We start from the raw sequence: 22,532 nt of genomic DNA on the forward strand, positions 1-22,532 counted from the left end.
TGTTTGTTGTCTGCTTTCTCCTACTTCCTTTTTTGCTGGTTTCTGTTTCCATGTTTGGTGTCAGAGGCTCTCTGCAGTGTCTGGTGGCATTTGGCCTTCGTTCTCTTTCAAGTGATGGGGTGGGGGGGACTCACCCAGTGGACTGTGATTGGCTGGGATTGGCCATCTCATTGGTGACCCCCAGTGTCAGTGTATGTGGCTTTTGTTTTTTCACTCAGTCTCCATCCTGGAGGGCCTCAGTCTGGGTGCTGCCATCCAGAGCCATTCCAGCTTGTTGGGTGGAGAAGAGGTGTCCCTGCTGTCCCCAGGGCGCTAGCAGCCTGGCTTTGCTGATAGCTGGGGCGCAAGAAGCCAGCGGCATGGTGACCCAGGGAAGCTGCTCAGTGTGGAACAAGGGGGGGCGATGAGAGAGGAGCTCCTGGGGGGCTTGGCCACCCTGCTCTGAGGACAATTTTGGGGTCACCTGTTAGAACCACTTCCTGGGGTTCCATTCCTACCCCAAGCGGCTTCTCCAGGGTCAGCCAAAGAAGGGCTCTGAGCAAGCCAGTCTCCTGGAGCTTGTCTGTTTCTGGAATGCTCAGACCTGGCCATTTACCAGCTATGCATCCCCTCTGGGTGCTGGTTACCTCATCTTTAAAATGGGGGTATTGAACGTGGTGACCCGAAGATTCTTCTTGCCCCACACTTTTGTGTTTAGGTCGCCCTCTCCCTCAGAGCAGGACCTGCTGAGTCATCCACCACCAAACCCCAGTTGGGCTGAGGGCCGCCCAGGCTGACTCACGAGGTGCCTCCACTCTCTGGCCTGGCCTCTCCCAGGGGTCATCCCTACCCGTGCACAGCTGGAGGGCTTGGGGGCACGTGGGGCAGCCAGGGAGCCTCCAGGGGCAGGGCAGAGAGGGCTGCTGGGGCTATGGGTGAGTGGGAGCCTGGGAGCGGGCTCCCCAAGGCCTGCAGGGACACAGTCCAGGAAGTGGGCCTTGGGTTCCCCCTGCCGGGGTCCCCACTTCCCTCCAACACTCCTTGTCCCACAAGGTCCCAGGCCCCCTGGTGGACCTCCTGTCAGTTTGGTGAAGGTCCTTCGCCACCTGCCGAGCTGACAGCCCAGGGTGCATGGAGGGCGTGACCTGTCATGGTTTGCTTTTAGGGTCCCACCTGGGAAGATGGCCTACTATGGAAAATGCATTGAAACTGTGATTAAGCTACTGGACCAATTTAAACCTGAGAAGGACAGTCCCGAGCAGTTCCTGGAGGCTGCGGCCACCTCCCTGCAGGTAAGGTCCGAGTGGTGGCTCAGGGCTCACGGGGAGGCCGTAGCAGTGACACCTGTCAGGTTTTTTGGGGTTTTTAAAAATTTATTTATTTTACTTACTTATTTTTGGCTGCGTTGGGTCTTCATTGCTGCTGCGTGCGGGCTTTCTTTAGTTGCGACGAGCGGGGCTACTCTTTGCTGCTGTGCGCGGGCTTCTCACTGTGGTGGCTTCTCTTGTTGTGGAGCACGGGCTCTAGGCGCGCGGGCTTCAGTGGTCGTGGCACGCAGGCTCAGCAGTTGTGGCTCGCGGGCTCTAGAGCGCAGGCTCAGTAGTTGTGGCACACGGGCTTAGTTGCTCCGCGGCATGTGGGATCTTCCCGGACCAGGACACGAACCCGTGTCCCCTGCATTGGCAGGAGGCTTCTTAACCACTGCACCACCAGGGGAGCCCTGTCAGGACCTTTTTAGTTTCATTCCTAACAGCCGCTTTCCTTCCTTCACGAGGAGAGGCCCAAGGCGAGACTCCTAGCTAGCCAAAGTCTTACGTCAGCTCTCACTCTGAATCTCGGGTGCCTTCAGGGATGGGACCCCCTCTTTGCTTCAGGAGGCATTCCTACCTCCCAGAATGTGCGTCAGACTACTCTCGTGACAAGGGAACATGGGCGCCGTAACTCGGGTTGCCTCTGTGGGGTCATCCCATCCTCAGCCGAAGGTGGACGGGAGTCAGCCTCGCAGGCACCTCAGCTCAGCACCCTCCACTGGGGCACATCTTCGTCCCCCAGGGCAGGGATGTGCGTGGGACAGAGGGGCCACACCTGGAAGAGCTACTCGGCTCTTGCTCCCGTGCCCCGGGGGTCCCTGTCCTACCACAGCCCACCCCACTTCAAGCATATGCAGAGAGACCCTGGGCTGAAGTCTCTGGGCCCAGGTCTGACCTCGCTCTAGCGCCTCGGAGGCCTCCCTGTGACTTGACCCCGCATCCGTCCGTCCATCAAGGACAGGTGCCAGGAACAGGGGTATGCGTTGCCGGGGTGCCACCTTCATGACTCCGGGCCGTGGACTCTGTTGGACGGGGCATCCAGAGGAGACTAAGTCCACCCAGGCAAGCGCTCGGGGATTGCCACTCGGCCTGCTGCCCCCATCCCCCTCGCCTGCGCCCCCTGGAAGGAGGAGCAAATGGGGTCTTAGGGGATGTTCGCTGTGAATCGACAGCTGCAGCCTTCCCTTACACTGCTTAACAAGGCCCGTGAGCGGCTTTGCTGGCCCTGGGATGTGACTGTGGCCAGGCCCCACCCCCATACACCTGCAGGGGTGTGGCCTCTGCTGTGCCGAAGACAGACCCACCTTCCCTTTCTCCATCAGCCGCATTGTGGTGCAGCAGCTGGAAAACCTGGTTGGGAGGATGGGGGGCAGGGCCCCGGCAGTGCACGCAGAGCTGGGGAGTCTGGAAACCAAAGCCTCTCTCACAAGAGAAAGCTTGGGACCCCTGCCCCAATCCCTGCTCCCCTGTGTCATTCAGAAAAGGATGTCTCTGCCAACTGGAGCCTGGCAGTCAGCATGGACTGGGGCATGGGCTGCACCTCCTCAAACCCTCCCCTGAGACCCTAAGCATTGGGGGGGAATGATGAAAACAGCCAAGGCCAGGCCCATCCACAATCCTTCTCTTTCCCAGTCTGAGCTGGCCTTGCACAGCTCAGCGCAGCCCCATCCCGGCCTGCCTGCCCCTCCCCACCTGCAGGCCCGACCCCTTTGTCTACTCCTTCTGTCTGTCCGGCCTCACTCCCCTCAGTGGGTCTTTCCCATCACCCACAGCTGCTATGCATTCCCTCATCCTAAAAAAAAGACCTCTCTACTCCAATTCCCTGTGTCACCCATGTTTCTCACCCTCCATTTCCAATGAGACTCCTTGGCGTCCTTCTGTCTGTCCCCAACCCTGGCCCCCCCAGGCCCTGCAAGGCATCCCTTACTGCTCAGCAAAAACGGTAATGTCCTTATTTCTCCAGAATAATTACTGAAAGTGGGTTTGTTACAACAAATAGTTTGGGATGGGAACTCCCTGGTGGTCCAGTGGTTAGGACTCTGAGCTTCCACTGCAGGGGGCACGGGTTTGATCCCTGGTCAGAGAACTAGGATCCCACAAGCTGCGCGGCACAGCCAAAAAAAAAAAACAAAGTCGTTTGGGGATTTTTTTCCCACATCTGTTGGATTATTAATAGTAGATGAGTCCTAGCTGTCACCGGTGAGCCATGGCATGATGACAGACATGTGCAAGGCCGTGGGGAGGGAGGCGCCACGCCAGCTCGGCCCCCAACCGAGCGGCGCCCTGAGTCTTCCAATGGGGCCATCTGCGTCTCTGAGATGTGCCTAGGCTGGACGGGCGGAGAAGCAGCCTCTTTTACAGATGCACCTGTCTTTTACATCCCTTCAGAAAGCCATCCTAAGTCCAAGTGGAACGGCACACTGGAAACTGACACAGTTTGGACAATGTACCTTTACTTCCAGCTGTCAGAAAATTGGTGCAGTACACCGATCTTGTTAGGCCAGGGCTCAAGACTGCCACCTGGCAGAGAATTACACAGCACGTAGACCCACTGGCAGAGAGTCCGGGGAAGGGCAGGGCTGTGGATTCAGCTGGGTCCCCCAAAAAGAAATGTTGACGTCCTCACCCCAGTTACCTGTGAATGTGACCTTATTCTGAGATACCATCTTTGCAGATATAATTAATAATCTCAAGATAGGGAAAAGTCCAAGGATTTGCGGATGGGGGGCAGGGTGTGGTGACTCTCCCTCTCTAGACTGAAGCCTGGGAACCCCTCGCCTGACACACACACACACACACACACACACACACACACACACACACACAGAGCAGCCTCCCAGCCCCCTGACAGGGGTTCCCTCGAGCATGGTCCCAATGGCATTTCTGCACAGAGAACATATGTCAGTGGGAGAGGATTTGGTCTAAGATCAGAAAGGGATCCATTTACCGTTGAGAGAAAGTTCTCCATCAGCAGCACGGTGCGCGAGGGGGGCTAAGGTGTGGGGAGCAGCCTCTCCAGACGCCAGTCTGCGGAGTGGTTGTAGAAACAGAAGTGGCCTGACATCTGGGAACAGCACTGAGGACCTGGCTGGGGGCCTGGAACTGGAGAAAGGACGGAGGCAGGAGGGGGCAGCACCACTGACAAGGCATTGCTGCCAGCCAGCTCCTGGCCCTCAGTGGGGAGCAGGAGGGAGGAGGTGCTTCCCACCCTGCCTCCCTCCTGCCCCAGGCTTTGCCCACCCTCACTGGTTAATATCTCTTTGGAACAAGTGTCATTTCATTAGTGCACCACCTATAAGGGGGTTGGAGCCTGGGGGCGTCACTCCTCCGGGCTACCCAGCACCACGGCTCAGGCACCAGGACCACCAGGTTGGGTGTAGGAACGTCCAGAGAACTGCCCGGGCCTGCAGGACAGAGCTGGGGTGTGATGGGTACAGCAGGCAGCTTGGGGTACCCAGAAAGCCCATGAGGTCTGAGTAGCCCTCGCAGAAGGGTCTGGCTTTGAGAGAGATTCCCTGGGGGTGGGAGGAGGGGAGAGAAGGAGATCCAGCCACTCAGCAAACAGTGGGCAGGAGGACAGGTGAGCTCTGAGCAGGGGAACGAAAGGCTCAGCCCTGGGCTGGCAGGGGAGGTGCCCGGCAGCTGGTCAGTCAGACAGTCTGGGGGTGAGGCAGGGGTGGGGAAAGGCCGGTTCCCCAGCCCGAGTGAAAGGGGTTGGGGGGAGGGTGGGCAGGGAAACCGGAATGGGCTTGTGCAAGGGGCTGGTGGAAAAGCAGGAGTGGGTGGAGCCTGGAAACACCAGCCCAGGTCCCTGCGGGAAGGCCCAAGGTGGCAGGGTGGCGGGGTGGCAGCGGCCAAGTCCCAGAAAGCCTTGTTTCACTTTCTAGTCTGTAGTGTCAGAGAAAACCTGGGCTCAGGAAATATTTTTTATTTTAACATGTTTTTTTAAATACCTGATATGTTGACATCAAAGATCTAAAACCCAAAAGGTTCCAAATGGTACCAGCGGGGGTTTCGCTCCCATACCGGCCCTCCCAGGAGACCAGCGACCTGTGGTTCCTTCCAGAGACAGTCCAGGCCTGTCTTGCATAGATAATAGATCTGGAAAATTTTTGTTTAAGCTCTCAATTTTACATTTAAAAGTTATATATAATTATATATGTATTTTTAAAATCTTTTTCAAAACGGTAGTGCATTGTAACACAGTCCTGCCTTTGCTTTTTTCACTTAACGAGATATCCCGGCGACTGTTCCACGTTCTTATCGTGAAGCCATAAGCATCCTTATGTCTGGCTGTGCCAGAGCCATCACAGCCATCCCCCATGGACGAGATCATGGCTGTTTCCAGTCCTTTACTGTTGCAAATCGCCGTGGGACTGACTGGCCCACTTGTCCCGCTGCACCTGGCCAGACGCGCCCCGGGTCAAGTCCCAGAAAACACACGTGCGAGAGTATTGGCCCTCATGATTTCAAAAGATCTTTCCAGTTGACCCTCCACAGAGACCTCCACGTTAACACTCTACCTGGCAGGTGGGCAGTGCTTGTTCCACTGTGGCTTGCTTACGTAGTGTGCTAGCAAATGTTATCTTTGCCAACCAGATAGGTGGGAAAAGGCAGTTGGTGTAGTTATAATATATTCTTTTTTTGTTTTTAAGACAAAGCCCATACTTTTATTACAGTTTATTTATTTAATTTATTTATTTTTGGCTGCGTTGGGTCTTCGTTGCGTGCAAGTTTTCTCTAGTTGGGGCAAGCAGGGGCTACTCTTTGTTGCGGTGCACGTGTGGTGGCTTCTCTTGTTGCGGAGCATGGGCTCTAGGCGCGTGGGCTTCAGTAGCTGTGGCTCGTGGGCTTCAGTAGTTGTGGCTCGCGGGCTCTAGAGCACAGGCTCAGTAGTTGTGGCGCATGGGCTTAGCTGCTCCGCGGCACGTGGGATCTTCCCGGACCAGGGCTCAAACCCATGTCCCCTGCATTGGCAGGCGGATTCTTAACCACTGCGCCATGAGGGTAGTCCCTCTCCTGTTATATTTTCATGAGTATTTCTTTTTCTGAACTATCGCTTGGACCTGTGTCTGTTAGGAAACAGTGTTTGGCTATAACAACACCAGGAAAGCAGTTGCTTAAAGAAATTAGAGGTATCTTTGCTCACATAAGAAGCAGTCTAGAGGGAAGAGATATGGGAACATATGTATATATATAACTGATTCATTTTGTTGTAAAGCAGAAACTAACACACCATTGTAAAGCAATTATACTCTAATAAAGATGTTAAAAAAAAAAAAAAGAAGCAGTCTGCACATAGGCAGTCCAGGGTGGGTTCAGCAGCTCTGTGGTGCCATTAGGAACTCATTCTCCTTCCTGTCTGCTTATCCAGCCTTAGAATGTACCCTTTGCCTTGTAGTCTCAAAATAGCTGCTGTACTCCAGCATTGCATCCATATCCCAGAGAGAAGAGGAGAAAGACAAACAGTATAAGGCAGGCACCAGCTGAATCTCCCCAACTTTCAAGGAGCTTTCTTGGAGGCCACACCTAGCAATTTGCCATCAGATCTCATTGATTGGAGCCATGTGCCACACATCAGCTAGGGGCCTGGAAAAGTTTTAGCTGGGCACATTGCCTCTCCCAACGAGACAGCTTTCTCCTGTTAGGCAGGAAGAAAGGGAGAGGGGCTTATGTGGGCATCCGGCAGCCTCAATTTCCTCTGCCTACTTTTCTGACTTCGGTCTCTGCGTCACTGATTAGCAGGAGGCCCTGTGTATTGGTGACATGAATTTCAAACCCTGGGTTGCTGTAAAAGCAGCGTCCTGGCCCTGGCCCCTGGTCTAGCTCTGTCCTTTCCCTGTGGCTCCAGCAGACAAGCTGGGCCTGTGAACTCTGAGGATCTCTTGTAGGAGGCACTACAGGTTGTGAAGAGCCGGCAGGCTGTGGGCCTCTGCTTCTCCCGCCCACAGCCCAGCCCCTCCCCAGGACTGCCCATGAGACCCTTGTCGGAGCACTTGCCGCTCTCCCCGGAACCTGCCCTGGTCCCCAGACTCAGGAGCGCTGAACTTGACCAAGGCCCAAGAGTGTATCAGGAACTCAGATGCCCTTGGGTGTAGCCCTCTGGCCTCAGTGACTAAGGCCGGCCCAGGACTCGGGGTCGGCTCCGTGCTGGGGCCTCCTCAGTGGGGTCCAGACCTCACCCTGCCTTCTGTGCTAGCCTGGCCAGGAGGACCTGGTCTAGGGCTCAGTGCCCTCTGACCTGCGTGTCACCTCTGGGCCTCGGTCTCCTCTTTGTGACCTGCTGGCCTGGCCTTCCCGGCGGAGAAGACCTGGCATGTGGGCCAGAGTGTCAGGTCCTGCCTGGCTCCTCACCTTCCCAGACCCCTGGGCCGATGCAGCCCTGCCTGACCCCCTCACCGCGGGCAGGTGGCATCCTGTAGCCGCAGGCTCAAGGCTCTGGCCTTATTAAAAATACACATTCACACCCCCAAACACAGACGTTCAAGTGAACGAGAAGTGGAGCTGCTGTTGTCTGAGCCTGGGAGGCCGGGGAGGCTGTAGGCAGGCATCCCACCGTGTCATGCAGCCTCAGCACGGGCAGCGCTGACTCAGGGCATCCTCCGTGCCAGCCCTGCTGACGCACTGCTTTCTGAGCTGCCTGTTCCGGGCCCCCCGGGCTTTCTCTGACCAGTGCAGTAAGTTAAAAGCGGGGACTGGGGCCCAGCTGGGGCTCGTGCCCTCTGGTGTGGGCACAGCCCAGGGGTTAGAGGAGCCTGAGAGGGAAAATGAGGCAGGATCCTGGTTGCTGAGACCAGAGCTGACCCCGAGGCAAGAGCCCCCCCACCTCCCCTCCTGGCTGTGCTCCGTAGGGAGGAGCCTCCACTCTGTGCCCTGCCCCCACCGGGACATCACGGGGTCCCCACGGCCTCCCACGGAGGCAGGATGCTCCAATCCCTCCCTCTTGAGCGCCCAGATGACATTCCAGCAGGCAAGGGGCAATAAACCTGGTGTGCGCTGCCCGCTGAGGGGGCCAGGCCGTGTCTGACCCTGAGGGGTGGTTAGGGTTGCCTCCCAGGTCAGGTGACATCTGAGCAAAGACCTGATGGGAGTTGGGGAGCAAGTGTGCAGGGAAGAGCACTGCAGGCAGAGGGAACAGCCAGGGCCGAGGCCCTGAGGACACGTCCCGCGTATTGGAGAAAAAGAGGGCAGCCAGTGTGGCTGGAGTGGAGCCAGGATGGGGAGGAGGCGGGGGACTCCGAGGGAGCTGGGCCTTACCGGCCCTTTTTTTTTTTTTGCGGTATGCAGGCCTCTCACTGCTGTGGCCTCTCCCGTTGAGGAGCACAGGCTCCGGACGTGCAGGCTCGGCGGCCATGGCTCACGGGCCCAGCCGCTCCGCGGCATGTTGGATCTTCCTGGACTGGGGCACGAACCCGTGTCCCCTGCATCGGCAGGCGGACTCTCAACCACTGTGCCACCAGGGAAGCCCATTGCCGGCCCTTTTAAGGACTCTTTGGGGAGGGTTCTCAGGAAGGACAGACACGATCTGACTTTCATTTTACAAAGAATTGCTTGGCAGCTGGCGGGTTGAAAATACACTGAGGAGGAGAAGCGGGAGAGCAGCTGGGACCCCATAGCCGGAGCCAATGCATGGGACGGTGGGGTGGGCATCAAGGGCTTGGTCTGAACGGTGGAGCAGGGCATTGTGTTTACAGAGCCGTGCAGGCGGGGGAGGGCAGGTCTGGGCAAAGCGCATGGGGTCAGACACCCAAGCAGGGAGGTAGAACAGGGGCAGAGAGCGCTTCCCGAAGTCCAGGGAGAGCCGCCCGGGCTGGCGCACGTTTGAAATCAGCATGTGCCAGCCTTGACGGCCGGTGAGTTCACCCAGGGAACAAGTGCAGATAGCGGATGAGAGGAAGAGGAGCCCGGGAGCGGAGGTCAGAGGTCGGAGGTCAGGTCGGAGGAGGACGTCATTACCCCGGATCAGATGGGGTCCCCGTACTGGAAGGGCAGCTGAGTTAATGTCGGGCCCAGCCCCTGCCGAGGGAGGAGGGGAACGTCACCCCGCTCGCCTCCCGTCTCTCCTGCAAGTATGTCTCACCAGCAGAACCCAACTGTGCCCAGAACCTCCCCAGAAGCGGCTGGAGAAGGTGGCTCTCGGGCCTTCAGCCCCTGAGGTGCGGAGACTGGGAGGGAGTGAGAATGCTGCCGTCTGCCCGCCGGCATCCAGCCACCCCGCTCACATGCGTGGGGTCCGGGGCTCTCCGAGGTCCTAGGCTTGTCCAAGACCCCTCAGATGATCTCATTATTCTGTTGTTTTCTTAGCGTAAAGACAAGGGAAGAAATCACAGAGGAAAAGGTAGATTTGACCTAAAAACAAAGTAAACACGGGACTTCCCTGGTGGTCCAGTGGTTAAGACTCTGCACTTCCACCACAGGGGGCGCAGGTTCGATCCCTGGAGGGGGAACTAAGATCCCACATGCCACATGGCACAGCCCCAAAAAAAGAAAACAACGTAAAAACCTCTACGCTCTACATGCTAAGAAATGTTTTATGCAAAGTTATAAGGAAAATTACAAGCTTACGACAGATAACGATCACACTAATGACCATGTTAATTCCCTCAATATGCAAAGAGCTCCTAAAAATATTATCCAAATAAAAAAGGTTAGCCAAGGATATGAATTGATAATTCACAGAAGAGAAATACAAATAAATGTCCAGTAAATGTATGAAAATGTCATTGATCATAAAAAGTTCAAAATAAAGCAAGGGAATGCCAAAATTTATCCAATAGGTTGTCCAAAAAAATTTGGGGGGAGGAGGGGAATGATACAGCTAGCAAGAGTTTATTTTGATGTGTTTCACATCTGTTGGGATCCTGTTCTACATTTTCAGTTTTACACGGTATTAAGTATTTTGTCATCTTACTATAAGTTTTCCAGAAACTTCATTATAATGGCTGTGTCCTACTCACCCACAACACGGAGAGATCGTATCTGATTCCCTGTGTTGACATTTAGGCTGTTAGTACTTTCGACCACTGCATGTACCGTTGCCCTGAGGTGCTTGTACGTGGATATTTTCTGCTTTTTGTCCAGTTTCCTTAGATTCTCAGAAGTGTGGTTACTGGATTAAAATGTATGGAAAATACAAGGCTCTTAAAACATATTTCCAGAGTGCTTTCCAGAAAGACTCACCAGCACCATCCCACCAGCCCTTCTCGTCGCTGCATTGGCAACAATAGACGTTCTTTTTTTTTTGTTGTCAAAAACTTAACTGGTTTTTTGAATAGGTAACATGTGACACACACAGGTCACACACCCCACAATATTCCAAAGAGTAAGTAGAAAAAAGTCAGTCTCCGCAAACACGAATTCCCTCCCCCAGAGATTTTCCTTGCTTGGTTTTTTTTTTTTTTTATTGTGGTACAGAGTCACACAGGACTTTTCCTTCGGGGTCATTTAACGTGTTTATTTCCGTCTTTGCCCCACCGCACTGTCACCGCCCAGGAGAGCCGGTGGGACAGATTCCTGGGGGAGGACCTGCAGGGTCCGAGGGTCAGTGTTCCTGGCGGCTGGGGTGCTGCCCACTGCTCCGGGGGGCACTGGGGACCCCCACATCGGAAGGCGGCTGCCCTCTCCCCTGGCTTGGCCGGCGGCCCCCTCCCGAGCTGTTTCTCCTCCAGACCCTGAGCCCCCAGGAGCAGGCGTTCATCATGGAAGTTCTGTCTGGGTGCCTTGAGTACCGGAAGCTGCTGAGCATCGTGGTGGACGCCTTCTATGTGCGGGATGGCCGGCTCTGCCTGTGGGCCGATTACAGCCTCTTTGAGGGTAGGTGCCTGTGGCCAGGCATGGTGTGGGGCCCATGGGTCCCTGTGGGCCAGGCCCTGGCCTCCTTGTCAGCCTCAGGCCCTCGACAGCGATGGTGCCCCCCACCCCCACCCCATATGAGACGACGTCATTTGTACTGTTGTATCAGGTTATCATTTTCACGTGGGCCCAGATGGAGCGCTTACCTCTGGTCACATGCCCTGCTGGAGGCGGGCGCCTTCAGTTCAGTTTGCTGCACCTGCAGTGCACCTGTCGGGCCCTTAGCCTCTGGCTGACTCCCGCAGGGTCAAACGCCAGGGGCCCAGGGCGGGGACCTCCATGTCCTCCTCCCCACTCTTGCACCCTCTCTCCTTAGTGATCTGCTACCTGGCCACTTTCCAGCTGGAGGAGCTCGGCTTTCAGCTCTTCTGTAGCATCGTGAAGTCCCAACCCGTCCACAAGGTGCGCAAGGTGAGTCTCACCTGCCCCAAGTTCTATTCTTAAACCCAAGGTCAAAGGTCTGCCCCATCTGGCACTGACCTCTTACCTTTCTGGCTCACTTTAATGAAAGAAACTGCTGGGTTTGTTCTGTGTTTAAAACAAACCCATACCCTCTCTTTGCTGCAAACGTGCTCTTTTTGTGCCTGGGGAATTTGTTTTCCGTTCCTCATGGTCCGGTGGGTGGTAGCTGCTGGATGCTAGCTGTTAGTCACGACACGGAGTCCTTGCCTGTTCAGTCCGGGCCTCTGGAACCTTCTTGGGCTCCTCTGACTCGTGACCAAGCTCCAGGCCCAGGGCAGCCTCTCCTTCCTCCAAGAGGGGCTGTGCGGCTTTGCGGGGCCGAGGGAGCATTTCTGAGTGGGTCTGAGGATTGGTACCCTTCGAGAGAGAGCCTGCAGGAGCCCACCCCCCTGCCCTGCCCGGGACCACTCCTGTGGCTGCCTGTTTCCTGTGCAGAAAGCCCGGGACTCCTGGGCCTTGGGGCCAGCAGAACCACGAATGAACCTGAGGGTCCTGCCCTCTGCCGGCTACTCCCACAAAGCATTTGCTGTGGGTCCGGCTTCCTCCGCAAGCAGCTCTTGCTTCACCCTCACAATGACCGGGTAAGGTCACTCCTACGGGCACTCATCCCACAGTTGAAGAAACTGAGGCACAGAGAGGTTCGGTAACTTGCCCAACGTCACACAGCACATGAGTGGCAGAGCCAGTTCTTGGACCAGGCTTTCAACCGTTGGCTCGCTCCTCCTTACTTGGCTTGGCGGAGGGGTGATGGACACACACACAGTCACCAGACCAGGACAGGGACTCCCTGGAGAAGAGCGGGGAGAGCTCAGGCCCCAGGAGTGCTTTGGGGCCTCTCTGGAAGGAGGCAGCTCAGGCAGGGTGGGGTAGGAGCCTTCCCACTGCCCCCGCCTGGGGAAGGGGAGACCTGGAGCAGTGACACTTGCCAGGACCACAGGCCCCAGAGATCTGCACCCTCCCCCAGCAGGTAACCTGAGGCAGCAGGTTATTTTTAATGACTCGTTTTTCTGTCTACATATAAATGTAAGCAACTCACAGTGGGTAAACATTTGCACAGTTATCTTAAGCAAGGGCTTCATTTTTTTTATATAAATTTATTTATGTATTTATTTATTTTTGGCTGCCTTGGGTCTTCTTTGCTGCACACAGGCTTTCTCTAGTTGCTGCGAGTGGGAGCTACTCTTCGTTGTGGTGCACAGGCTTCTCATTGTGGTTGCTTCTCGCTGTGGAGCACGGGCTCTAGGCGTGCGGGCTTCAGTAGTTGTGGCACTTGGGCTCAATAATTGTGGCACGTGGGCTCTAAAGCGCAGGCTCAGTAGTTGTGGCACACGGGCTTAGCTGCTCCGTGGCATGTGGGATCTTCCCGGACCAGGGCTCGAACCTCTGTCCCCTGCATTGGCAGGCGGATTCTTAACCACTGCACCACCAGGAAGTCCCAAGGGCTTTAATTTTATGACAGTGTTTTCTGAGAGATCTTTGGAGACTGCCCAGGGCCAGCTTCCCAGCTGGAGAGCCTGCACTTGGTTCACGCTATGCTGTCAGAGTCGTGAAATTCTTAATCACTGTTGAGCAAGGGGCCCACGTGTCAGTTTGCAGTGGTGGAGCCAGCCCTGCCCCGCCTTGGCCTGCAGAGCCTGCAGAACCCATGGGGAGCAGCTCTTGGCCAGCACAGCGCCTCCAGTGCAGGTTCCTGGGCATTTATCTCCCTGGAGAGTCTCTGGGACAAGATTCATGGAAACGGCGCATTCACACTCCCAAAGGAGCTGGGGGCTGCAGGAGGTGGTGTGGCACCCCACCAGGGCCCTCCTTCCTCGGCCCACCCTCATGCCCCAATCCCCACAATGCCAGCCCCATTAGGGTCCGCCCGCCTCGGGTTCGAAGACAGGGAGCAAGCTGTTGGGGACAGGACGGCTGCCCAGGGAACCCCTCATACCACACCCGCATGCTGTCACCACTGTGGTCAGATGAGCTGGTGCTTGGGCAGCCTTGGCTGCAGTCTCCTTGGGAGACAGTGCTGTATGTGGGCATTCTAGGGGGACTGGCCCTGGGACAGCACCTGGAGGGGTTCTGGCAATGCTGTTCCCTCCAAGGACGCTCACACTCACATGCTGGAATCCTCTGGATGGCAGGGAACCCACCCGGAAACCCACCCCCATTCCAGCCCGTTCCCTGAGGGGGCTGCCTCCACCGCACCCCCAGAGAGAAGGAGGCCCCCTTTAGGAGGGCCCTAGCCCCAGGGCGGGGGGCAGTATGTCCCCAGGTGGGGGTCAACAGACCAGCTGCACTGCGTGGGAGGAGGGGGCTTGGGGATGGAGGGGTGGGCTGGGACAGGGAGTGCAGAGACCCCAGGGCCCAGCTACTGGTGGCGGGGGCGGGGGGGGGCTGGGAGGGGGAGTGCAGAGACCCCAGGGCCCAGCTACCAGGGCTGACTGCCTCCTTCTGACAGGAAGTGGGAGCGGGGCTGAAAGAGTGGGTGGGAGAGAGGTGGGGGGACTGAGCGGGGTAGGGTGGGGAAGCTGAGGAGAGGCCCCTGGGGTGGGGTGGGGTGAGCAGGGACCAGGCTGCCAAGTGGGAAGCTGTGGAAGGCTCTAGAAGGACACCTGGCTGCTGCTCCGTGAAGAAGGGCGGGGAGGCCTGAGGGGAGGCGGGAGTGAGCACACGGCTGGGGGGCAGCGGCCCCCCTGGGGAGGCAGCCGTGGGGACCAGAGACCCTGCGCTTGCCCACCGCTGCCCCCTGGCTCAGCCACTCGAGTTCACCATGGCTGCAGGGACGCCTGCTCAGCCCACCAGGCCCCACGTGCGGCCTTCACTGCTCCAGGAGCCACTCAACCCGAGAGGGGCAGACAGGCTTCTCCAGCAGGAGTCGGCCCAGGTCCACAGAGGGTGCGAGGGGTTGGAGCCCGGGGGCCCACGGCAGGCAGGGACCCACTGGCTCAGGCGGGAGCCCCGGCGAGTGAGGGGCAGCTCCCCCAGCCCAGCAGGAGGGGGCGAGCGGGGTGGGGCCCCTTGCCTGCTGTGGGCTGCGCTCCCCTCGGGGGGCGATGGCCACGCCTGTCCCCTCGGCCCTGACTCTCCCTGTGGAGGCACCTGACCCCCACGGCTCCCTCTTCCCTCAGTTCCTGGGGTTCCTCTTCAACCCCTTGAACCTGGGCTCATGGATCAAGGATGAGTGGAGCCTCATCTACGAGACCACCCACGTGAAGGAGCAATGGATCGACCCCCTGATGAGGTGGGCAGCGCAGGGCCCTGACCCGGTGCAGGGGTGTGGGACATCCACGCGGGCAGCCAGCCAAAGGCCAGCAGGGCCTGACGGCCATTGGCTTTAGGACCAGCCGGATCAGGGGGGCGGGAGCTGGCCCCTTCTGCCCTGGAGCCCACTGGCTGAGGAGGGCGCTGTGCCGGTGCCACCTTGCTGCAGGGACCCTGCAGGGACCCTGCTGGTCCGGCCCTGGTCCGGGGATGCAGGGGTGGACGTGGGGCGGGGAGCTGAGGCAGCAACAGCCTCCGATGGGCTCCGGCCCACATCTCTTCCCCAGCTGCCTCCAGGGTGCCACTCCTGGGCCTGGCACCCCAGAGCTGCCCTCTGCCTTGCCCTGCCTCTCCCGTGGCAGGCTCCGGCCCACGCTGGTTTTGCTGGTACAGGCCAGGACCCCCAGGCAGAGGGCCGGCTCAGGGGTCTCTGGGGAGAGGCCTGCTAGGGCCAGGGTGCAGCTGCCTTCTCCAGCTGTTTCCCTTCTGACGGGGCTGGGGGAGCCACTTCATCCCGCTGGGACAGGCAGGCAGAGGGTTCTGGCACAAGCAGACCCCTGAGATGCCAGCTATGTGTGGGAGAGGAGGCCCCGGCCCTGGGCAGCGGGGTGTCCCCCAAAGCTGCCCCTTCACCAGGGGGACGTCTTTGTCCCCGCCAGGCTGGACTTGCTGCCTGTCCGCAGGGCTGGGCCTGCGGGGCCCTGTGTCCCTGTCCAGCACCCCATATGCAGCCTTCCCTGCTCGCTCTGTGACCAGCCCCATCACAGACCTGTCCCTTCCCCCACTGCCCCTCCCGAGACCACACTCCCTGTTGGCCCTCAGACATGCCCTTCCTCCCCCTGGTGACCTTGGTCCTCAGGCTGGGGCAGGAGCAGTTCAAACCAAGCTGTCTCCCCAGGGGAGCCCTGCAGGAGGGTCACCGGCCAGGTGGGCAGTGGTGGGCTGGAGTGGAGGCACGGAGGGGGCCCAGACTTTGGGGCAGCCCAGTAGGGCCCTTCTCAAGCCCCTGCCCCGGGGCCCCCCACCTCGAGACTCTGAGACTCTCCCCCCGCCCCGTCCCCCTCTCGAAGCCCAGCTCCCCCTGTTGCTGGCACAGCTCCACGGACCTTCCTTTTGAATCACCAGCCTGCTCCCTGCTCCTGGCTTCCTCCCCCTGTGCCACCTGCTGGGGACCAGATTAGCTCCATGGGTCCTCGGAGCCCCCGGATTCCTGCAGCAGGGACCCACCCTGTCCCTATCCTCCCGCTCCCCCCACCCAGGATGAGGATGCCGCTGGGCCTCAGTCTCCTCCTCCGTGCTAGGGGAACGCTGGTGCATGTGGCTCTGGGGTGTGGGGAGCCGGCACCCGTGAGTGAAGGGCGGCTGTTGGTCCCACCGCTACCTGCCCCCAGGCAGACCCAAGCTCTTGGGGGTCCTTCAGGTCCCGAGGGGCTGTTCCCTTGTTGGCGTGCTTAGGAAGTCACCCTACGTGGCCGCTCCCACCTTTGCCTTCAAGGTGGCAGCCAGAGGTCCAGGAGCTGCTCAACCAGCTGCAGGGGCCGTTGACCAATCAGCCCCCTCTTCCAAAGACCAAGGCCAAGGTCACAGAGCCCAAGGAGTTCAACCTGACTGCCCCCAGGCCCCGCGCCATCCCAGTGCCTGAACCAGTCCCTGTGGTGGCCAAGACCAGACCAGTAAGTGTGGCTGATCACAGTGGGCTTAGGGTGTCCAGGCAGGGAGAGTGGATCGTGTGGGCCAGTGGGGCTGGGCTTTTCCAGGGCTGAGGGTGCCCGGACCAGAGCAGGAGCATTTGATCACCCTCCCCAGCCCCATCTCACCCCACAGAGAGGGAAGCCCAGCTGACCCAGAGCCTGCCCAGTGGAGTGGGTTCCTGCACCCCACCTGCTGAGGTCTGGTCAGTAGGCGTGGAGTGGAGCTGTTGGCTGCGGGGCACAGGCCCATCTGCACTTGGCACTCGGAGCCCGCTTGTAACCCTGTGGCAGTGTACCGCTCCCTCCCCACTGTGTATGTGCGTGTGTAGGTCGAGGTCTCTACTCCTCGGGCTGCGGGGGTGACCTTATCCGCGCCTCAGGGCCTCTGCCTGTCTATCCCATCTGCCTAGGGCCTCTTCCTCTACCTCTCCCTCCCCTGCCTCGCTGACTTCTGTTGGTCAGAATGCTTTGTATTACAAGTAACAGAAAAAAGCAGCTCAGTCTGGCTTAGATGACAGAGGACCAGCTGACTCTCAGGGCTGAAGTAGGATAGGCTTCAGGTATAGTTTGATCAGGGTTCCAGAGCTGCTTCTCTGTGACTCTCTTCGCCTAGTCCCCTCCAAGGGTCAACTTTATCTTTGGGCTAACTTCCCTCATTGTAGCAAAACATCCAGGCCTCACACCCACACTACATCATCCAGGGCATGAGAGGACATCTAGGGTCCAGAATCCTGTGAAAGTGTGATTAGACCAATTTAGGTTGCATGTCTACCCTTGAACTCCTCACGTGACTGGGAGTGTAACGTTCTGACCGGCCGTGGGCTCTACGCTGAACATCTGTGATGGACTCGGCTTCCCAGAACCAATCTGGTTCCCCAAAAGAACTAAGTACTACATGGAGGGTAAGGGGATAGTGCTGGGAGGTGCCAAGGTCCCAGACCACTCCCACCACCTGTCAGGTCTCGTTACAGTCTCTGCCCAGAGAGGCCTTCCGTGAACCCCTCGCCTATCAGGTCTCTCTTAATTTCCTTCTCATTGACCCAGATCCTTTTCTTCATGGCATCAATTAGATTTTAGAGTTGTTTAGTAATTTGTGGGTCTATTTATTATCTGTCTCTTTTATCAGACCACATCCATCTTACTTTTCCCATATCCCCAGTGCCTAGCACAGTCCTGGCTCAGAGCAGACCCTTGGAAAATATCTGTCGGATGGATGGATGGATGGATGTGTGGATGGGTGGGTAGGTGGGAGAATGGATGAGTGGGTGGGTGGACAAATGGATGGATGAGTGGATGATGGATGGATGAATAGATGGGTGTATAGATGGGTTTATGGATGGACGGTGGATGGGTGGGTGGTTGGGTGAGTAGGTGGGTGGATGACAGATGGATTGTGGGTAGGTGAGTGGATGGGTGATCACATGGATGGACAGATGGGCAGATGGACAGAAGGATAACGGATGGGCCTTGTTGCTGAGCAACCCCACAGTTACCCAATCTGTGGGAACCTCAGCGTTTCTGACCCCAGGTCCTCTGGTCTAAGCGTGTTTACCTCATGTCATTTTACCACCTGCATCTCTCTCCCTCTCTGCCTGGCCCCTTCCCATCCGCTGCCCTGCTCCTTAGCTGCATGAGCTGTGAGATATCGGTGGACCGTCTCCTTCCGTGGGGTCCACAGATGGCTGTGCTGGAACCATAAGCTCATTCCCTCCACGCTCCCTGCCCTGCTCTGTGCCCAGGACCCTCTTCGCCTCCTGGGTTGAGGGCTCATTCCAGGTCACTCATTCAACAAATGTGTCTGGATGCCCAGTATGGGCCAGGCACTGTGCCTTCATGGAGCATGTGTTCCAGTGAAAAAAAGGATAAGTAAAATGTAAGGTGTGTTATCTGGTGAAAAATGCTGAGGAGAAAAAATACTTCAGGGAAAGGAGATAAGAAGTGTTGGAGGGGCTGCATGGAGTTCTGGATGGCACGGCCAGGAAAGCCCTCCTGAGAAGCACCGTGGGGTAAAGAACGAGAAGTGAGCAAATGAGTCATGGATTTGTCTGGGGGAAGAACATAGACAGAGCAAAGCCTGTGGAAAGGCCCTGGGGCAGTGCCATCCCTCCCCCAAGGGTCAGGGGGCAGCCAGGAAGGGAAGGAGGGGATGGGAGGGGAGGTGTTCAGGGGGCAGAGAGACAGGATATGGGCTCACAGGGTCCCTCTGGCTGTGGTGGCCAAGGAGGGAGGTGAGGGGTGGCCTTGAAGCAGGTGGGCAGTTTTTGAGGTGGACGTGGCTGTGAGAGGCCGAGAGGGGTTGAGGAGGGCACCGAGGAGGACCCCAAGGCCTCGATGTGGGCCAGGGATGGACAGCAGTCAGGGTCAGCAAGGCTGGGGGAGGGGAGGGTTTTGGGGCAGAGAGGGTTTCAGGTTTGGAGATGATGAGTTTCCTACGAACATTAGACGTGCAGGGGAGGGGACACGGAGTTAGGAGTCTGGAGTTCAGGGATTTCCAGCCGGGCTCTGCCCCACCCACGCTGTGGACACTGCTCCCCTCCAGGAGCCACCCTGCTGTCTCAGTGTTACTGCTGCAGCCCCTCCCCCTCACGAGCAGCTCACTTTTCTGGGGTCCGTGACACTCTCCCAGCCCTACCTGTCCCTCCAGCATCTGCTGGGCCTGGGCCCTGTGCTTGGCCACCTTCCTTCCTGCTGCTGGCGTGGCGTCCCCCCCCTCCTCCGCGCGTGACCACCGGCCCTGCTCCTCCTGGCGAGGGCACCACCATCCGCCCTCCTGGCCCTGGCACCTTCCTTCACCCACATCTAGCGGGCACTTCTACTCACCCCTCCAAAATGCCGCGGCTCACCACGGGCTCTTCCTTCCGCCGCGCCGCCAGGTCCCCAGGAGCACCTACCAGCCGCCCAAGGAGCAGCGGCTCCTGGAGACGACCAAGAGATACAATCGCCGCAAGGCTGAGGTGGGCCCCCTGTACGCGGAGACCCCTGTGGGGCATCAGGGGCGAAAGGCAGCTGGGGAGGAGGCGAGGGGCGGGGGCGGGGGCGGGGCTGGCCCATGCCTTTGCGGCCCGGGGCACCCGCGGGGGCCGGCGGGCTGGAGCGGCCTGTCTCTGTGCTCAGGAGCTGCTTCTGCGGGCCAGCGTCGAGGAGATGCGGTGCGCGCGGCCCAGGCCCCAAGGGGAGCCCCCGGTGGAGGTAACGCCAGCACACCCACAGCCTGGCCGGTCTTCCCGGCGGCCTCCTCTCACGTCGTAGACACGTCCCTCCCCGTGCCACGGCCACGGCCACACTTCGAGGGCCACGGAGGGGCAGGGCCCAGCGCCGCCAGGCTGAGTGCGGCCGAGCGGGCAGGTGCATCGTCTCCTTCCCTGGGTGTCTCCAGATTTTCCATCCTGAGCACTTAGTGTTTCTGTGAGGAAAACCCCAGGGTGTGTTTGTCAATAAGGAAAGTCAGGGAGCAGGATAGGGAGGGCCCATTCTGGGTGGATGCTGAGTGAGGCTCACGCAGGAGGAGCTGCCCGGCCCCGCCTCCCCACTCCCCCCACTCCGGACCCGCCTGGGCGGCGGCGGACGGGGCGAGGTGAGCCCCCCAAGCAGTTGGGGCAGCCCAGGAGAGTGGGCACCCCACATAGTAGCAGCAGGACCCGGGGTGTGATGGCTGAGGTGCTGTGGTGGGGAGCTATACCCGCTGCTCGCCCACCGTGGATGTGGTGCCCACCCTGAGGGTGTCTGCAGAGCAGCAGCGGCCTGGGAGGGGGCAGCCCAGGGAAGGTCCTGGGGGCCGGCCCCGGGGGCAGTGGAGGAGAAGCCCCTGAGCCCAGAGGCTCCAGCCCCCCGACTAGGAGCTGCGGTCCCCGGCCCGGCAGGCTCTGCACCTTCCCTGCCCCTGCCTGGGCGGCTGGACGGCCTTGGAGGACAGAGGTGCTGCGGGGGACCCAGTGCAGGGAGCTGGCTGGGCTGGAACGCGTGGGTGGGCAGCTGGAGTTAGGACAGAGGGGAGTGGGCCAGGCCTCCCAGGGCTGCAGGGCCCCCCGCTCAGCCGGGGTGTGTTTGGGGGCACCTTGTGGGCACAGGTGCCAGGCCCTGACCCCCATAGGACTCCAAGGAGAAGCTGCGGCTCCGATTTCCACCTCGAATCCTCAAGGCTCCGAAACTGACCTTCTACAGGGTGAGCGGTGCCCCTGACTCTCGGCTCGGCTCGGCTCGGGGCCTTGGCTCCAGGCCCCGCCCCCTGGGGCCCACCTCCGGGCCTGTTCCCCTGAGGACAGCCCCGCCCTTGAGGCAGAAGGAAGCGCTGGGGAGGGGGCAGGAGGGCAGAGGGGCACTTGCTGCTCGGAGGCTCCCCTCCCCCATCACAGCCGGCCCCTACTCTCTCCTGCAGCCCAACGATGACTCCCCGGTCAAGCTGAACACTGCTGCCATCCTGCGAGAAGGGGCCTTATACCAGCGGCAGGTGGAGAGAGAGCTGCAGAGGTGGGGTGGCAGCTCCTTGGCCTCCCCTCCCCTCCGGGAGCGCAAGAGGGGCCGGCGCCTGGCAGCTGCAGTCCTGCAGAGGCGGCTTTGGGTGGGGGGCACCCAAGCAGACCAGTGTCAGGGTCACAGCTGAATCGTAGGAAGATAATCTGCACTCAGTGAGGGAGATGGACTGGGTAGGAGGAGGCTTAGCAGAAGCCTGGCCCACCCCAAAGCCCCCTGAGGGGTCACCTTCTCCTGGGATCCCTTTCTGATACTCCCTCCCCTACCAGCAGGGCTGCAGACCGCTGCACTTACCCCAAGAGTTGGGCTGCGGGTGGGAGCTTGGGTGGCTGATCAGATGGATGAGAGGATGGACAGACGCACAGGTGGACAAGAGGGTGGCGGATGGACGGACAGGTGGGCAGGGGTGGCGGATGGCCAGACAGGTGGGTCACACACGAGTGGATGGGGGCTGGAGATGTGGCTGGAGGGCGGACGCACAGGACCGGGACGGGTGGACGGGTGGACAGTGCGTGGAGCGGGTGGCTGGTGTTGGTAGAGGGCGGCCCACGCCTGTGAAGGCCACTGCCCCCAGGGGAACTGTGGCCTCCTGGTGTCCCATGCAGCCCCACCACAGGAGACGCCCAGCCCCGCCTCTTGCCTTCTCTCCCCAGGCTGGATAAGCTCATGGACGGGGCCGGGGACCTGTCCGAGTTCCTCAAGTGGCAGAGGAAGACACGGGCGAAGGACCTGGAGGAGCAGCTGGCCACAGGCGAGTGCCGGAGGCTGCAGGGGAAGCTCAGCCGCGAGGAGGCTGTCCTGGCACGGCGGCAGGTGGTGCAGGAGAAGAAGCAGAAGGCCGACCAGAAGAAGGAGGAGGTGACGGGCAGGCCGGGGTGGCTGGGGCCTGGGCTGGCTGTTCCCATGGTTGCCGCCCCCAGGCATTTCCTCCTAAAACCCACAGCGTCGAGGTGCTTCCTCTGGCCCCATCTCACCAGGTGGGGCTTCTGGAAGCATCTGGGGTCAGCTGGGCTGCGTGGACTGTCTGGCCAGCACTTCTGGTCCAGACTGCCCCCCGCCCCCACTAGCACGGTCAGTTGGTCCGCACATCCACGTGTGAGGGAGGACCTGAGGTCTGGCAGAAACTTCCAGAGGGCCAGCATGTTTGCATAAGATGCGAGAGAGTCTGTGGACACCCACGTTTCCACTTCGGATGCTCTGGACGTCAGTCCTGCCCTTCCTCCTCCTAGGACGGACGTCCTGGCCGGGGCCTCCCTGCCCGTGTCCCTTCCAGTGGGCCTGGCGGCGGCCCAGATGAGGCGGGAGCCTGCAGGGCCCAGAGGCCCAGCCGTAGCCCCCTCTCCTTAGCCGTGTGCTACTGAGGGCCGCCAGTCGGCAGATGTGCCCCGGGTCCCCGCGAATTACTTCTCCCGGCAGACGCGTCTGTATCTGCTCTTCGTGTTAGGGTTGGTTTTCCTTTCTTTTTAGCTCACTTCTTAAAAATACAAAGTCAAAACAATATGACACATAGCCTCAGAGA

The 22,532-nt window shown here is 59.2% G+C and overlaps 1 protein-coding gene across 1 annotated transcript in view; it reads left to right on the top strand.

Annotated features, from left to right (window-relative positions):
• Positions 1-1,160: 1,160 nt before the first annotated feature.
• Positions 1,161-22,532, top strand: part of CFAP99 (cilia and flagella associated protein 99) — a 36,177-nt gene continuing 14,805 nt past the window's right edge. The window contains exons 1-10 of the mRNA XM_032633753.1: positions 1,161-1,271; positions 10,958-11,102; positions 11,458-11,552; positions 14,720-14,832; positions 16,348-16,525; positions 19,417-19,497; positions 19,658-19,732; positions 20,634-20,705; positions 20,919-21,010; positions 21,667-21,871. Coding sequence (XP_032489644.1) covers positions 1,161-1,271; positions 10,958-11,102; positions 11,458-11,552; positions 14,720-14,832; positions 16,348-16,525; positions 19,417-19,497; positions 19,658-19,732; positions 20,634-20,705; positions 20,919-21,010; positions 21,667-21,871 — 1,167 coding nt within the window. The remainder of the gene's footprint in view (positions 1,272-10,957; positions 11,103-11,457; positions 11,553-14,719; positions 14,833-16,347; positions 16,526-19,416; positions 19,498-19,657; positions 19,733-20,633; positions 20,706-20,918; positions 21,011-21,666; positions 21,872-22,532) is intronic.

Source organism: Phocoena sinus, chromosome 5 (assembly GCF_008692025.1).
Source record: "Phocoena sinus isolate mPhoSin1 chromosome 5, mPhoSin1.pri, whole genome shotgun sequence".
Lineage (NCBI taxonomy): Eukaryota > Metazoa > Chordata > Mammalia > Artiodactyla > Phocoenidae > Phocoena > Phocoena sinus.